Genomic DNA, 19,056 nt, shown 5'->3' on the forward strand with positions numbered 1-19,056 from the left:
TACAGCACAGAATGCTTTGGGGGGAAAACTTTCAAAACCCAGTCTATATGTATAGTGAATTTTATGATCTTTTCAGAAACATTTTATTCACTAGATAGCTGTAGCAATATTTCCTCCCTAGAGCATTGCCATCTTCTCCCTAACTGATAAAATAGGCTCTGGGTCTCATACAAGATATTTTAGCAATAAAATCAAATAACCAAGCAGAAGGGCTGATCAATATATTCCGTAAGTATATTGCTTTATGTCTCCTGTGAACTCCAAGGTGTGCATTAATCAGTCCTGATGCACAAACACATATGTATTTAGATAATCAGGCTGCATAAAGAGCATCACAGACCGTAGATGGATCATGCCATCTTTTCCAAAATTAAAGAATTTTCATTGAGCAAGGCCATCACCATAGATCTCGACTCTTCTCGCATGGACTAACCAACTAATTTTCAACATAAAAAAGAAAAAGTTCGGTTCTCCCACATTAATATTTCACTAAAAAGTGAGAAACTGACCAGCCAGTCATCTAATGTATTTATCCCAAATGATTTGCTCATTCATATAATGGAGGGGTGGGGGAGGGGTGACAAATGCTAGGAGGGAGAGATATGAAGACACTAGAATTAAGACTGGGAATTGATGTGTGTGTGTGTGTATAAAGTTAAAGCAATAGGGTAAGGTGGAAGGAAATTTAATATATTTACCTTGGGAGTGGTAAAAGTAAAAAGCCATGTAAATCACATGAGCCCATTATATGTTATGAAGCCCTTTCCTTTATTATTCATCTGTCTTTTTTAACTGTATACTGAGGTAAGGACCATGATTGTGTTTGGAAAACACCTAGCACATTTTGGGTGCCACTATAAGTCTAAATTAATTACAATCGTCATCCTTTCTATTACTGCAGCCCTCATTATCGAGAGGTCAGAAGTGTGAGAGCAGAGGAAGCAGAACACTGGGAAATCCTGTAGCTACAGAGATAATAAGGAGAAAGGGAAGAAATTTTGGCTTCAAATAGGAAATGCATTTGGGATCCCCCAGCACTACTTGCTGCAGTCTGCTAATCAGTCTTTGGTTTTTCAGGAAATTTGTGGGAGACTTTATGCACAAACATATGCACACACACACACAGAAAATATATTAGCATCAAGCGGTTAGGTAGGATAGGAGATTGATCTGCTGCAGATACAGATGGCCAAGAGGGATGGGGCTTGGAAGCAGAATAGGAAGGCAGACAGGCAGAGAGCAGTATCAATTCTGAGATATGTACCAATAAGCCTTTTATGAAACTTATTACAAAATTATCTGGCTACAAGCCAAAGAGTTAAAGGGACACTGTCAGGGTAAAAGTCATATATACCTTCCCCCCCGGCACAAAAAAACTCCAAACTCACAAAAAAACAACAGGTTTTCCTTCCAATAAGAACTTAATGATTAAAAAGGAATAGTAACAGTAATGAAAGATAAATACATTGATTTTTATTTTGTTTGCTTCTCCCCCCTTCCCCTGCCCCTTCTTGTTTTAAACCATCTAATTTCATCCAGTTTGTTTCCAGTTAGTTTTGCATTATCATTTTCATGCGTTAGCATAAAGCTGTAATCTTTGAGTTCCAAACATCGTAACAGAATGTTCTTTTATTTAGAAAATAATTAATTCCCATTGGAATAAGAAAATCATAAACACTTATAGAGGTTTTCTAAGCATTTATTCCCTATCCTTGGGCCACACAATATATTTCTATATGAACTGGAGATCAAATTTAATTTTGAGTCACATATTGCCCTATCTATTCCTACACTGCAGTAGTAACTGCTGGATCACTACAAGAGCTCTTTCGCTAATTTTCTTGTGTGGGTCACTGATTACTCTTGTTCTTGTATTGCTGACTTGAAAAATAATCCAAACTCACTGTAGTATGCTAGAGTAAATAATGAACAAGGACGAAATATTCCTTGTTAAAATCCCATCCTGTAACAATCAAGATTGTCCTGTTTTAGAATTTCCATGTGCTAAGTGTATCTGCACAAGTGTATTGAAACAAAAAATGTTAATTATAACAAAGACAGCTAGCATCATTGTCTTCAAGCAGCTTCAACCATTTCCACTAAAATAAGCTAAAGAGTTATTTTAAATTAATAATGTTTGATGCACTTTGACTTAATTTCTATGACATAATACATCTTATGGAAGAGACAATATGTCAACTTGAAGCAAATAAATACTTTCCCACCCAAGCAAATAAAAATGAAAACTATGATAAAAAAGAAGTGATTCAGTTTTGTTTTAAATAAGCCTTTAACACATTCAAATACAATCTCTCTAACTTTTATCAAATAGAATATTTATGAGAGATCGCTAAACTATTCACCCCACTTTTGGCTGGAGAGAGGGAGAGGAAAAGGTAAATTAAAAGGGTTTATTTGAACTTATACAAGAAAATGAAGTGGAGGGAAGGAGTTTGATTCTGCTGCCTCACAAAACTGGGATGGAGAAGGGTTGTTTTTTGGACCAGTTGCAATAATTCATTATCCAGACCATTTTCTCCTCCCTTATTCCCATTTAGTTCCTTCACATATGCAACATGCATGAAGTTAAGAGTACCGTAGGCAAAAGTGCTTTTGAACCTCTCCATTAAATTGACATGCATTTTCTTCCACTACTGTTGTGCTTTTACATGTCTGCAAACAAGTCTTCATGATCTAGCCCAACAAAAATTGTGACAATGTTGGGTTAAGATTTGAGAAATTCAGTGTAAACAGATAATGGAGGTAATTCCAACTTCCCTTTGACAAAGTTATAACATCTGGCTCAAGCACTTACTACAGACCATTGGATCAATAATTTCCTACTTCCAAAAGAAAACCCTCAGCTTTACCTCATCTTGAGGGACTTAACTACCTATATAAACTGATCCATGCTATTTTAGCTTGATTGCTATAGTATTGAGCACTTAGATGTGGCATTTGTCTAGCAAAAGAAGGCTATTATTTTGGGACACTGTATTTTATTGACACTTCCTTATCCAGGTAAAATGGATAAATATTATTCATTATTATTATCATCACATCCCATATACGACAGCCAGCTCCTTGGGAATTGCATGGGGGAAGTCACTAAGCAGATACAACATATCCCCAATATCCCAGCAGAACCTAATTGCCATCCAATTAAAAAGACTGAATGGACAACATTCTTTAAGGATAGTTGCTTCATGCACAGCTGGGAGAGGAGACCTTAAAGACCTGGAAGAGGTGAATGGGAGAGGTCCTCTTAAATAATATCTCCCACTACAATGCAAGGCAGAATTTTTCTTCTCTTTAAAAAAAAAAAAAAAAATCCCAAGGACCTATGGGTTGGTTAATTAAATGTTAATACCTAGACTCGTTATGGCTCCTTTAATCAATTGATCTCAGAGGTGCAAATTTATTATGTATTATTTTACAGGTGGGGAAACTGAGGCACATGGCAGTGAAGTAGCTGATGCAAAGTCAATTAAGCAAGCTGGTGTTAGAGAATGAAATAATCTCTTGAGTCACGGCCCAATAATTCACCCATTAGGCAGAAATGGCTCATTACTGAATGAAGTTCAGCCGTGCCCCCTTTTATTCTGCTGCCATGTGGGGACACACTCTTGCACTAGATTTCTATTTTCCTCTCTTATTAGTTTAATTGGGATGACAACATTGGACCGTATGAGTACAAGTCATACTTCAAAGCCATTTACACATGAAGTCAAAGAATGGTGATCTTATTTAACAGCGAACAGTAAAATAATGTTTACCCTATCAAAGGGTAAAGAGGAAATTCAAATAATTATATTGGTATTCTTCCAAACCCCAGTATGGCCATAGCTTTCATTCAGGTGCCAGACTGCAATATGAGCACATGCGCACACACAAAAAAAGAATCCAAGGCATATTTACAAATTTCTTGTAATTTTAGTAGTATATGTAAAAGTGAAACTGTCCTCTCCCTTAAACTAAAACTGTCATTCTTATAAATCATTTTTAGAATATGAATCTGTTTTAAAAACAGTTATATTAATAAAAGTACTTTAGTTTGAGAGCTGGGAGTTTTCTGTTTGCTTTAAATTTTAGGAATCCAAATGGTGATAAAATGGGCAGAATCTTGTTACAGGAAATAAGCAAGAAAGTTCCTTGCTAAACATTTGCAAAGTAAAAACAGTAGTTTTATTCTGAAATAATGTGTAATTTTACTACATATCCTACAGACACAGAACATGTAAACATATTTTATTTTTAAAAGTCAGCAATCCTTCAGTGTCTGCTAGAATACAGATAAACTCATTAAGTGTAATGGTTCATCTCTTCAGGCCTTGATGGAAACTAAAGAGAACACTGAATTCATTCTGTAAGCAATTTAAAGGGGGACATTTGTGTTACTGTGAATGCTTCTTTATTTCACCTGTACTTGTTTGGAGCCCTGGCAACATCCTTTAGAAAGAAAGAAATTGAGAGAGATTAAGAACAGTTGGAGTTATTCTGGCAGAAAGGCAATTTTTACTATTCTCCAAGGACAGTGATTGTTTTAATAATTATGCTCCCCTATTATTAGCTTTTTGCTATTTTCTTTAGCATCCAAAAAGGCCGAAGTAAAAATCACAGACTTAAATATTTACAGGATAATGAAATTTTGATAACGCTTTAAAATAGGTGGTTAATAATTATTTTAGTATTCACTTTGGTTAATCATGATGCATTTATTAATGTGTAAATATCATACATTTCCTTTGGCATTCCATTCTAAATTTGCAATTAATTTACATTCTGTTATTTTAAAAATTTAGCTCTCAAAAAGAAACCAGATTTTCATTGAACTGTTTTTTTACTTTAAAAGCATTTTTAGATTCTGAACACATCAAAATAGCAGAATCGCTAGTCAGATACTAAGTGGGATTCACTGAAACACAATGTTAGTTCTAATGGATGGATGATTGTGTTTGGTCTTTTGAAACTTTGAAGTATAGGTAAGTCTTGATCACACAAATTAATAAATCCTAAAGCTGGAGTTAACAATAACCATTACACCCAAATTCTGCAGCTTAGCCCAGCCAATTTTTCAAAAGGTCAGGTTGTGAACTGGAGAAGATCAGGGAGGTCCACCGCATAGCTTTGTTGCCAGGCATCTCTCGTCTGGATTGTTGCAGGCATTTATTAGTATTCGTCAGCAGACTCAACAAAGCAAACAAGAAATTCAAGCACGAATAATAAAATGAAATGCTGCTATATAACCCTTTGTCATTCAGCAAATATGGGACTTTTTAGCTACATTGTTCCTAAACCTGGGTTACTACTTTAATTTTTCTCCACAGCGCTGAGTGAATGAGTATGCATGTGTGTTAAATGCAGAGCTCCCTTAACAACTGCAGGACTGCCATTTAATCTGTTGGTAGATGGACCATTTCCTGTGGGAACTCTAGCTATGATTTCCAGATCCACCAAATAAATCTCAGATTAAGATTCCAAATGAAACCTGCCTTTGGCAGATAAAAAATGTCAAGATGGATATAAACAGTAAAATTATAAATTATCTAGGTGTTGCACGATGACTTGATGTGAGTTTTTTGTTTACACGTTCCCTGATATCACAACTATACAAGGCATTCATCAAATGTCACACTTTCATAATATTGGAGGCATCATTAAAACTGTTTGGCTAAGGACCTTGAAGTGTTTAAGCAGTAGCTCAAAAGTATATTTGTGCAAAGTAGAAGAATAAATTTACATATCAGCAGCAGCTCATAAGGGATGGGTAAATATTCTGTTTATCTCTCATTGTAATTCAGGTTAGTTTAAATACAGGGTTTCAGGATATCATTACAGCCTATATGGAGTTATTACATAATTTCCAAACACAGCATCTGCTAGAGTTGTATTCAAGCTCACTAGTATTTATGTTTTCTAAAACAACTCAAAACAAATAGAATAAAGTAAACCCTCCTATCTCATTTTTCTTTTGTTATTGTGATGATAGACCATCACATTTTACAAATGACCACCTTAGATATCTAAATCTTAATTATCCAATATTCTCTTTGATCTAAAACAGGGTCACACACTCCCTGTCATCCATTAATTATACCAAAATTTCTCTTTTTATCTAAATGTATTCAACATCCCCCACCATATTTGGATCAGTAATGTTCTACTGTATTTAACATTCTAAACAAGAACCATGAAGAAAAAAGCAAATTCCTCTTTAAAAAGATTTTTCTTTAAAGATTTATTCTGATATTAGGTGTCCACCATGAAAAAAGAAAGGTCACTTTTGGCAATAAAATGCCAATAAAAATCATTCAGAACAAATGGTCTATTAAAGACGCAGGTGAAGTCTCTGATGATAGTCTCCAATGAACTCCCCAGAGAACAAGGCCTGCTTTTTTAATGAAATTTTTTGTAATGTCTTTGCTCATCTTACCTGTGCTAATGCAGGTCTGTTCTGGACTTAAGCTTCATACTAGTTGATATTAAAATACTAGGAATGAAGGTTTCTAAAGAAGGAAACAACTATATTCTTGTTGTACCCATGCCAGTTCTTCTAAAGCAGATTCTGAGGCACAGTGTATGACCGCTGTGGTAATAACTGCCAATACTGTAAAAGTAGGTTCAAGGCTTTTTAAAGTTAACTGTACCGCAAATTTCAAAATATTTCACTTTAAATGATGCATTTGCAAGGACTGCATTCTCTTTATATATTTGGCACAGAAAACAGTAAGTTTTCAATGCATGGTAGAAGAATATGAGTTAAGCAAGTGTTCCAGGACTTAATTTTGCATTTGGAAGGGAGAAGTTAGGGGGGAATAAACACGCATGCAACATGTTCAAGACCACCTATTCAAAATGAAGGGGTAGGGGAAGTGTGTGAGAGGGAGAAGCAAGCAGTTTTATAAAGCTGGTAGGGAGGTTCCAGTTGGAGAGAAGATCAGATAGCTGCATCTATCTTAGCCACCATGGCTTATTTGCATGCCTAGAAAATAGCAAAGGAAACAGAAAACAATCTTCCCCATGCAAAAAAATAACACACCTCACCTTTATCCTCAATCTTTCCACCATCAGCTGCCTCCTTTCTTCCTAGCATTCTTTGAGGTATCCTGTTCCACATTTTTCAACCTGCAATTTTTTGTTTTCCTCCTCTCTTGGCTCTGACCTGTTGCCTAATTGATATAAACCTCTTTTCCTGTACTACATGTTGTCATACATCTCTTCCAAAACATTTCCATTCTACCTCCCACTCTGTGCTGTGTATCCTACTCCCTCTATGTTGCCTTTCAGGTGGCCTCTAGGCCGAGTAGTAGCAGTTATCCCTTCCCTAGAAGAGAAAGGAGGAATTACATTTCTGTTTCTCTTACTGCCACACCTGAAAAACAGACTCAAACATGCTGAATGCAGTTCCAATGTGTCCCTGTTGTGGTTTTGGGAATAAAGAGCTTCAGAACTGCCATTTATTGGGTCCAGCATCATGTCTTACACAGTGGCAAAGAGTGGATGATCAGAGGGAGGGCAAAACGGGAAGGTGCAGGGGTAGGATGTCCAGGATTTTCTATCCCCTGCTCCTCTCCCACTGGAGCTTCTAGCATTCAGGGGCTTTAAAATGTGGACTATAATAGGCCCTCGGCTGCTTACTGGTGATATGCTACAGCATTTGCTTGACCAAAGTTTGGGTAAGAGAAGAAAAGGTGAAGGAAATTATCAGGCCAGATGACTTCACAAGATGTGAACTATTTTAGAAAATTCAAGAAGGATGGAATGGAAAAGTAGGCTAAAGTTTAACTAGAGTGTATTTAGTAGTGTGTTGCATGGCAAGGCTAATTTTAGACAAAATATAGCTCAGATATGTAGTAAAAATAAGCATATGGATATTAATTGGGGCCAATTAGAAGTGCTTTTATAAATTCTTTATCATTTTTTTTGATATTGGAATTAGACAACAGAGTATAAAATTGTTTTAATCTCAGAATGAATCTTTGCTCTTCAATCCTGGACTATGGTTCTTGCTGAATAATCAATCTGCAGATGAACTAAGATAAGCGCTCTTTTAAAACTTAATTTGAAACTTAAGTGAGAAGTCCCTTTCCCTAACAGGATAACCACCTGTTAGAGGCTTTTTGAGACTTTAGGACTTAGAGAAATGAGTTTTAAATTCTCTCAAATGTTAACAAGATTGTTATTTCTTTAAATATATATATGTTTTTATCAATTGTAAACATTTACTTGTTATGACTGTTTAAGTCATTTATATCTTTTCTGTATTTGATTACCGAATTTGCTATTAAAATTTTTGTATCTTTATGCTTGTGATTTCATTTTGGCAGGACTGAATCTTTGAATCCCTGGTGGTTCATAGAATCTTTCTGAGGGTTAACAGGAAGTTCTGTTTCAAAGACTTCACCCCTATCTGCCTTGTTTCATACCTACAGATCAACATTTCCTCCATGAATTATCCAATTCTTTTTTGAACTGGATTAGATTATTAGCCACCACAAAATCCTGTGGCAATGAGTTTCACAAGTTAATTGCACACTGCATGAAAAAGAATTTCCTTTTGCTAGATTTAAACCTGCTATCTAGTCATTTTAGAATGTGTCCCCTAGCTATATCCCAGTTTCCTACAGCAGCCCCTGTATTTTCAAGACAATGTACATCCCTTCTGTACCTGATTGGGGCATTCACAGAGCAATTGTGCTCCCAGAGTTCCACGTAATAAAACTGAAAAACAAGGGCTAGCCTTGTTGCTCAACCACAGGCTCATAGATTCATAGAAGCAGGGTCAGAAGGGACCTTGTAGATCATCAAGTCCAACCCCCTGACTGGGCAGGAGAGAAAACCTGGCTCAAATGACCTCATACAGGTAAATGTCAAGCCTCCTCTTAAAGACCCCCAGGGTAGGAGCCATCACCACTTCCAGATCCAGATCTTAGCCGCTCCTGCTGGGTCCTGCTGCTGCTGGTCACCTGTCATCTTTGACAGGCAGCCATGGGCAGATATAAATTAATTTTCTAAAATTTGTAAAGGCCCCGTGGGCTGGATAGAATGGGCTGGCAAGCTGGAACCAGCCCGTGGGTCGTATTTTGCCCACCCCTGCCATAGGGTGTGTGGCCCCCCAGCCACACTTTAAAGTTAGACAGCCCTGACTAACTGATCCAGAGGCCTACTACCTCCTACAGGACAGACTAACCACCAAGTCTCTACAAGTACCTGGCCAGGTCAGAGTCTCGTATTGTCAACTTGAGGGAGCGAAAACAAAAAGAAAGTTTAGGACCAAGGCTGCTCAGCAAGTTAGTGACAGAGATGGGGTTCCTAGCTCTCAGTCCCATATTCAGCTTGTTGGACAATAAACTCTATTGATAACTAATGATGATGGGGTAGTATAAATAAGAAAACAGAACAGACTTTCTTCCATGGTTTAATATTTTTTCAGTGTTGCATTACCTAAGAATTTTCACATTACTTCTAAACAGAATTAAGTGTAAACAAACCATAAAAAAAAAAAAATTAGTGTGCTACAATAAAATGGTTCTCTCCCTGTTAAGGTGCTCTATATCCTTAAGAGCACTGGGAAGCAGGAATATTTGGTTGCAGTCAAAGAAACAAAACATAACAAAAAGGTCTTCGTGAGCATCTTAATTTAAATTATCCTACATGTTTATGTTCCAGATTCCTAAGTGTATAGACAGATCACAATGAATTTGACACTGTTGATAACCAATGGAATTATTTTTATGACACTGTTGATAACCAATGGAATTATTTTATGGCATATATTATGCATTTATTGCATTCACTTCTGAAGAGCTTTCCCCTGATTAATATTTTTTCAGTATATTACATAAAAAAACTCCATATCTTTGAATATAAACTCTATATACTTATCTAACCTACACATATGCCAAAATAAACATTACTATGCGCATGCCCACAGCAGATGTACACAAACATCAGGCAGTTACATAAATAAAATAAACACATGCAAGTGTATCTGGGGAAGTACACATATTCAATTCTGATAATCTGACCTACATATCCTCCCCTCTTTTCTAGCTTTCTAGAGCGGAGACAGAGAAATTCATGAAGATGACAACTGGCTACAGCCAGAGCAACATAAAGGAAACCCTAAGTAAACCTTCACACACAGCTGCACTAATGGAATCTAAATCATCACAACTTTGTTAGTTCATAACAGGCCCATGATTATTATGCAATGCGTGCAGAATTTTATACAAATGAAAAGGTATTCTAGGGATAAGATGAACTAATGTATTCATTTTCACTGCTACTGAACTAGAATTTGACTCCAAGTCTTTACAGTAAGCATTAGTTTATTAACTTACTCTGCAATAAATCCATTAACAAGCAATAAGATGAATATAAATTATTGCTAGTATACTCCAATTTTATTAAGATTTTAAACCTGGAGGTTCTAACCAAGGTTTAGGTGTTCATCATTGTCCTAGAGCGGGGCTGTCCAACTGGCAACCCATGGGATGCATGTGGCCCACAAGGAGTTAAACAGCAACCCCAGGGTTCTGCTTGGCCTCTGCTTCCCACATTGGTCCAGCTGCAAAGTCTCTGGGCTCCTTCTTCAGCTTCCATGTCCTGTCCCCACTACAGTAGGCAGGGCAGTGCAGCAGCACAGGGTGAGCTTGGAATGTACAGTGGGAGTTGTAGGTGCATGGTACAGTGATGGGGCACCTGCATGGGCACCATGTAATTATTTGGGGCAAAAGAAGCTGTAGGTCATGAACAAAGAGCAGCCAAAGCATCTTTAAAGTAAATCTTATTATTAGATAAACTTGAACTAAAAAAAAAAGAAGATAAAAATAAATACAAGTAAAATCTTCACAGTCTTTGCAGACATTTCATATTTAAAATGAACTACTTCGCCAATTTTAAAAGGAACACAAAAACCAAAAACTAAGTTTCTAACTTTTAAAAAGTTAGTGATGCTATAATCACAGTGAATATGATGGCCAATGTTTTCACTTCGGATGCATTGAAAGAATGTGCCTAGTTTTTTGGTTGATTATAATCAACTAAATCAGTCAAAATATCTCTATATTTTAAGAAAGTGTGTTGGCCTGTTTACCTAAGTATAAAAAATTCACAAACTCAAGACAGAACAATGGTAAAAAGCAAAAATTCAAAGTTAAGAACTGAATATACCCTGATCCCTTCGCATACAGCTTATCATGTAGTAAAAGCATCCTTTAAATCAGACGCAAATTTATTTCCAAGGCCCCTTCAATTTTACTAGTTATTTTTGAGATTTGACTTAGAACATTGAAACTGCAAGTTTAGACCTGGGAAGCTTATATGCATATTAAGAGCCTAATATTTTTTCAAGCTTCTCCATCTGCTTTTATTAATTTTTGTTTTTTGTGTTCTTTGCTGTACATTTATGCAACTAAAGGATAACAGATCTGCATCCAGGTACATTTTCAATGTAAACATTATATGCATTTTTTATTAATAAGTTTGTGGGGGTTTTTTTATAATGACTGTAGCCCTATGTTTTCTAGCTTGGAATCTGTGCATTTCATTTGGAAAAGAAAATCTCTCTTGGCTAGCTGCCAATGATCCTGAACCATTCTCACAAGTAGTCTTAGATGGAAATGTGAAAGAAGTCACTGTCCTCCCATTAAAAACAAGGTCCTGTGAAGATAAAGACTATACTTTCCAAAACAATAATCCTATCAAACTAGTTTTTAACCCTTTCAAGTATGTATGAACAAAGGCAGAATCGCCTCTTCGGTCTATGTGATGACATCTATAAGCAGTCAAGAGGTTTCAAAAGACAATACTGAATTCCAAACTTTAAATAGAAAAGAGCAATCTTACATTTCTCTAAAATGTTTTGTTTTGTCATGTTCATTAGTAAGTTGCATAATTAACCACTTAAATGTTAAAACTGATATTTCTCCATAGGTCATAACTGTGAGGTTTTTGGGTTGTTTTTAATTCACATTGGTTGGCTGAGTTTCTTTTACTCAACTGAATGTAATCTCAGCCATGCTTAATAATATTTGCTTAAGTTTTTTGGCTATCCACCTTCTCCCTAACCAGTGTTATTAGCACTGCTGTAAAACCAGTTCTAAAATCAATCATTGGGAGTTATTCTTGAAGCAACCTATAAGCAGCAACAGCAGGGGAAAACTGGAGGCAGCACAGTATACACCACAGAAAGGAAAGATACCATGAATGATTAAGAAGTCCGACTAAAAGCTTAATTGGTCAAAAATAGCTTTAGACTCTCAGGGAAAACATTATTAGTCATTTTGGATATACAAGGTCATCCAGAAAATTCATCAGGTACCTACCCTGATAACCTTCTTCCATTTACCCAAAATGGTGGCCACCTGAATTATACCAACATAATGCAACTGAACTGTAAGTATCAGAATAACGTTTCAGGGAGGCGTCCAGTGAAATAACATTGTTTAACTTAGACTAATATGATAGCAAAGTCTTGGGCGCAACAGACCTCAGCAACCTGCAACATATAAACTATTAACAGTATTAATAGTAAGCACTTTTTCTAATCTTTCCAATGGATGCTGTGTTTTATTCCTGCAAATGGGAACCACGTGATCCATCAACTGGTGCTTAAAGCTCAGTTTTTTGCCATGCTTTGCCTGCCTTCCATCTTTCCTAATTCACTCAATGTAAAATGCATGAAGTTTTATAAAGACCACAAATATATAAACATTTGGATGGAAAATAACTTTTAAAATGTTCTCAGAAACTGCTTATAAACAGAATTTATTAAATAGCTGGGGGGGGTGTAAAAGAGTTGTTTTTGTAAAAACGTTTTTTGTAAATTTAAAAGACACCAAACATTTAAGGTATTCATTGTTAGGCCATTTTGGAACAGTTAACCTTTTGAACCATTCTTAGGGTATGCTGACCCCTAAAGGTCTAAAGACACTAAATACTTCCAAAAGTGATATAAAATGTACAATATAATACAATGAAAGATGAGAATTCGAGTTTCAACTAAGTTACTAAACTAAGAACACTTTTGTTTTCAAAGATATTTGATTCAGAAATATTTTTCAAGGAATTCACAATATGAATATTAAAAAGATGTCTAATGCTAATTTTCTTCATACTGCGTACCTACAAAATTCTCCATGCCAACGTATATAACAGTCATCTTCCCCAATAAAGAATGCTTTCTCTGCTTTGCAAACAAAGTTCGTTTTATGATATACTTGAAACTAATTCTATTTGGAAAAAATAGGAAAGTAAAAATCCAGAAAACAAAAATACATTATGTACTACCAAGTTTTTTCATAGGAGAAATCTTTATGGGTAAAGCCGGACTCTCTGAGCATAGAAGTATGGTAGGAAATTATGAGAGAGCACCATTTGCCTATGAGCTTCAGCCTTCCTTTGCCTGTCCTTGCCTTTCTACATGGGCCACTTCATGATGCATCATCTTTCTGACACTCATTTTCTACGAAGGGTATGATGCTTCTTTAGAAAATTCAACCCTTAGGATCATAGGAAAATAGGGCTAGAAGAGACCTCATGGGGTCATCTAGTCGAGACCCCTGATCAGATAAGGATCATTCTCATTAAGCCATCCCAGCAAGTGTCTGTCTAACCTTCTCTTGAAATTTCCAGGGCTGCAGATTCCACAACTTCTCTAGATAGTCTGTTCCCATGCTTGACCACTCTTATAGTCAGAAAGTTCTTCCTAATCTCCAGCCTAAATTTTCTCTGCTCACAGGCAGATATAGGACTTCGTAAAAGGGACTGGGGGGTGGGGGAGAGGATGTAGAAACAGTAACTAGTATTACAGGGGTGGCTGCACTCCCACTCCCAGGAGCAGCAGCTGGGAACTTTTCTAAAGTCCTCAAAGTAGGTAAGAACCCCGCCTCCACTCTCCACACCTCCTGCCTTCCTGTCCATGTTCATCAGCACTATAGGCAGTGGAAGGCCAGGGCTAACAGGTCTTAGGCCCCACAAAACATGGAGCAGTAGTGGCAGCGCAGAGGGCCACAGGGCAGCCTGGGCATGGGCTCCGGGCAGCTGCAGTGGGGGAGGGGGAGAGGCGCACACAGACAAACAGGCAGGCACAGCCTGCTGCAGGTGGCAGCCAGGAACACAGCCCATTATCATGTGGAGAAGTGCCCAGCAGGTAAGTGCATGGGGGGAAGGGACATGTGTGGGGCAGATTGAGGCTCCCATGGTGAGGGAGTGAGTAGGGCAGGGGCTGGGGTGAATGGGGCCCCAGGGCAGTTCATGGGACAGTTGGAGCCCTGGGAGGCTCATCCAGGGTTGTGGAGGGGGCTCCTGCCCCTGGGCACACCTGGGGAAGGCATGGGGGCCATGTGCCCCCCAGATTTGTGCACAGGGCAGAGAGGAGGTGAGCTGCTGCTGCATGTTGGGACTCTGTGCCCCACTGTCATTGCTCTGGGAGCCACACACTGGCTGCACCACATCCCCTGCCCACTCAATGACAGGAAGCACATGGCATGGCATAGCGTGGCGTGGTGTGGTGTGGCTCAGCTCGCTCAATCTGCCCCCTCCTACTCCCCTTCCTTTCCCCACTCCCCTCCCCCCCACCACACACTTATCTGCTGGGTGGTGTCTGTGTAGTGGCACAGTAGAAGTATCTTTTAAGTTTAACTCAGCACCCCCAAATAATGTTTTCTCCCTCTGCCTATGGTCAGCACATCCTTTCCTCTCCCCTACTATTCCTTCCACTCCTGTCCACCACTGCCACTGTCCCCAGCTGACCCAAAGGCATGGAGAGCTCCAGAGCTGCTCTTCCCAGCCTGCATGGGAAACTAGGTACATCTGGGGGCAGTGGACAGGTTCCTCCTACCTGCCTGATCCCTCTAAGTCCCCAAGCATTCTTTATTAGCTTGGGGACAGGCTCAGTGAGGGAGGCATCCACTTGCCACTACTGTCACAGCTGCTGTCCCTGGCTGAGTTTGGATCCCAGAGCAGCCTGGCTAGAGTAGGATAGGAGTGGCTCTAAAGTTTCTCCTGCCCCAGAACAGCTGAGGACAGTGGTAGCAGTGGTTGGGGGACTGGAAAAGTGGGAGGCTAGAAAAGAGGAAGAGAGGGGATGTGATATAACATACCTCTCCTGATCATGGAAAGGAACAGGCAGGAATTCCTACCTGATGTAGGGACCTAAAATCCCTGGCTGTTGGCCTCTTGGTATGCTCTGAAAAGAGGTTATGACCATACCACTGCACCCCTATGGACCTGCCTCTGCTGCAGCTTGAGGCCATTTCTACTAGTTCTGTCCACTATGGTCACAGGGAAATGTCTGATTACCACCCCCTTTATCAATGACTGTTCAGGTATTTGAAGGCTATTATTTAATTCCCCCTCATCCTTCTTTTTTTCATGCTAAATAACCCTAGCTTTTTCTACCCTTCCACACAAGTCATATTTTCCCACACTTCTAATAATTTTTTGCTGCTCGGATGGACTCTTTCCAAGCTGTCTACATCCTTCTTGAAGTGTGGGGTCTAATACTGGACACAGTACTCTAGATGAGGTCTCACTGGTACCAAATGGAGCAAAAGAAACACTTCCCCAGTTTTTTAAGAGGCTCCTCTTAAACCAGTATGCTGTTGCTTTCTTTCTTTCTTTTTTTTTTGCAAAAAGAGCATGCTGTTGGCAGCCCACTGTAACCCCCAAGTCCTTCTCCACACCCATATTTTATATTGTGCACACACACACACACACACAAACACACACAGTGGGTGTGCATGTATACATATATCCATATATATTAGAATACTAAAAAAAATGTACATTTGTATATGTATTTTATGTATACACATACATACTTTTTCTAGTATTCTAATAAATATACACTACAGATACATTTAGTTACAACAGTCACCACTACTATTTTCAACCCCCAGGTGTTTCTCTTCACAAAATGCTCATTTATTGTAGAATTGTGTATGCTGCAACTAAGGCATGCCCATGAATTCCCTTTGGTTCATTTAAAAGCAAGATGATCATTCTCTATCATGATCAAGAAAGTAAAAGTCCCTTGATCTAGTAAAAGTCCCTTGAGTTGCACCAAATTCTATGTTGTTACTTAAACTGAAATAATATTAAATTATGTCTTAGTTACCTTAACAGACAAGGTTTCATTTCACACCACAAATGACAGCTTCAGTAGTTGGAAAAAGTGGCTTACTTCAAAATGGACTTGAGAGAGACAGAAAGAGAGAGCAAAGAGCAATCTTAGGGACTTGTTACACATTACACCAGGGGTGGGCAAAATGAGACCCAGGGGCTGGACGCAGCCCACCAGGCCATTGTATCTGGCCTGTGGAGCCCCTAAAAAATTTAGAAAATTAATATTAATCTGCCCTGGGCTCCCTGTCATGCGGCCCTTGATGGTTTTTCGAAACTCAGTATGCGGCCCTCTGCCCAAAATAATTGCCCACCCCTGCATTACATTGTGAGCTGCTCAAAAGTTGATCAGCATTACCGCTAGCTCAAGTCTGGAGCAGAAACACATTCAGGCTAGCAGGGGCCTGGAGGACTGAGAGGTAAGAACTGCCCCTCCTCCCCTCCATCATTCCAGGCTTCCCCCTCGTCTCTGGGGCTTCCCTGGTTCCTCCTGCCCCTGGGGCTGCCTTCCTACCCCTCAGAGTTCCCCACACCCTCCTCAGCACCCAGATGCCCACTCACTGCCTCCCACCCCCAACTTACTTGTGGCTTCCCGTGCTGTCTATCTTAGGGACACATATAGGGATGAGTCCCTTGCCTGCTCCCCTGCGACAGACAACATGGGGAGCCACATGTAAGCAGGGAGGGGGAAGCAGGGGGGCAGTGAGCAGGGATCTGGGATGCTGGGGAAGGCAAGAGAGGGCAGGGAGCCCAATCTGAGCCAGTGGGGAGGGGTGGTGGGTGGGGTGTTTATACTAGCATGTAGCCTAGAGAGGCTGCACATTAGTGTAACATGAGCTGGGTAACACAGGTGAGAGAGAAACCTAGGCTGGGAGTGCTGCAGCTCTAAACCACCTAAAGAGTGCTTAAAACTAGTTTCAGGTGTTAACGTATGGACAATCCACGGGTTAAAAGCTCCAGGAGCTGACTAAGATTAACGTGTAACAAGGCCCTTAGAAAGTAATGGTGAGAATTTAAGTGAGATTCCTTAATGTTATAAAACCCAGAGAAACTAAATGGGTAGAAGATTTACACTCCCCTCCCCATTTTCATGGAAGTTTCAGAAAGTTCTCTTTTAAAAGAAAGAAGCTTGCAGCTGGTCATCTTTCACCCAAAAATGTTCTCTAGAGCTGGCACAAAATTATTTTAAAAAGTCACTATTATATCAGCAAAAACAAATATATTCCAGTCAGTACCTAGCACTGGCATAACACCTGAGGTTACGTATTAATACCTTAAAAGTCCTTACCTTTTGACCAGTCCTCCATTTGTACTTCTGAACTTGTTTGATCTGGCACGAACTCTGAGTTTTGCTCCAAGATTTCAGAGCTAAAATAAAGCCAACTCTAGATAAATAAACTTGAAACAATATATTAGAACACACCTATACCTTGCCTTTATTTGACAGAGAATTTACAAGACAAATGATTTTAAAAATATTTATAGTAGTACAATAAACTCTGTGTATTTTAACAGTTAATGCTAAATTATGTTCCTGAGTAAGAGATTTCTCTCTCTGCACACGTTTAGTTTATATAATGGTTTATTCAGTTTTCTGTTGCATTCAATGCTTTTGCTGAAGAATTTATTAGTTTGCCTTCTTGTTGTAGAGCTTGATCTTGCAAATACATGTTACTGAGCAAAGCACAAACTACAATAAATAGTCCCTTTAAAAGACTAGTCAGTGTAGCAAGCTTTACTTGTTTAGTAAGTGCTTCCAGTATTACCTTTATCAGCATGAGTATGTATACCTGAATTTCATAGGCAAATACACAAACAGAACAGCCCATTTTCAAATTTTAACATCTATGTTTAGAAGGGGTGGGTGGAAACCAAACTTTTGAAGCAAAATGCTCCTATCTCCAAAAATAAAAAAAGCCTGTAATTCTTATGTATTGGCCCATAATGTATATACTGTTATATAAAATTACATTTTTGGTCACAATATTAACACCACCTAAGATATTAAAAACCCTAAATAGCCTGTAAATTAGGCATATAATAAAAAGTCTAGGTCAAATATAAGATTATACTTAATAAATAAAAATGAAGCAAGAAAAAAAGTTCTTGTTTTATATAATGAGAAGTGTAAAAAATTCCATGATACCAAGCAGTTTATGGAAATCCAAAGAAATAAAGGTTTTATCTATTATAATATTTATTCTACCATCTATTAAACACAGTATACAAATAGCAATTTTTCACTCCACAGTACACGTGTTAGAGGAACATGCAAGTAGTAAATGTAAAATAGAACAAATATACTATTTATCTTAAAAAAGCCGTTTGAAAAGGTAATGTTTGAGCCAATGAAAATGCATAAAGAATTACCATTTCAGCTGATAAATCTGATGTAGTGTAAAAATGTATCTCTTAAAAGTGAAGATGTAAAAGTCTACTATATTATATCAACATACAAGTGTTTCAATATTCAACTAAGCAGCAAAAGAAAGAGTTTTGTTAGGTTTTTAAAAAAAATAAAATGCTACAGGGGCTCAATTTTAACTTCGAGATAATAAAAAATATTCTTTAGGACAGCAACAAGATTTATTCAGACTAATAGTCACAGTAAGCATTCAGGAATTACATTTATTTCTAGCTCCTAATTGTCTGAAGTGTAAGCGCATATGGTGAAAGCAGCACAACTGTTTATTTGATGTGCTTGCTTCTTAGTAATTGTTTTTAAATGATAGCTTTATCTCATATCTACAGCATGAAGTTCCTTACAAAAGTCCTCAAATGAAGCTGTAAGCTGCTTCTTTTTCAATTTTGTGTAACTGTGTTGATTTGGAGTTGGCAATCTTAGTTTCTAAGTTCCTCATTTACTTTTGGATTAGCTGAAAATATAGAAGGTTATTAATATCAAAGAAATGTTTCAGTCAATGAAAA

The 19,056-nt window shown here is 38.1% G+C and overlaps 1 protein-coding gene across 8 annotated transcripts in view; it reads right to left on the reverse strand.

The window, feature by feature from the left end:
• Positions 1–19,056, reverse strand: part of MIPOL1 (mirror-image polydactyly 1) — a 357,774-nt gene that overhangs the window by 267,346 nt on the left and 71,372 nt on the right. For 6 of the 8 annotated variants that reach the window (XM_025201449.1, XM_025201452.1, XM_025201472.1 and 3 more), the window contains one exon: positions 17,417–17,496. The exons of the other annotated variants lie outside the window; for them this stretch is intronic. In XM_025201449.1, the coding sequence (XP_025057234.1) occupies positions 17,417–17,496 (80 nt within the window). The remainder of the gene's footprint in view (positions 1–17,416; positions 17,497–19,056) is intronic. 8 annotated transcript variants of the gene reach the window in all.

The sequence above is a fragment of the Alligator sinensis genome, unplaced genomic scaffold (assembly GCF_000455745.1).
Source record: "Alligator sinensis unplaced genomic scaffold, ASM45574v1 scaffold280_1, whole genome shotgun sequence".
NCBI classification, from domain to species: domain Eukaryota; kingdom Metazoa; phylum Chordata; order Crocodylia; family Alligatoridae; genus Alligator; species Alligator sinensis.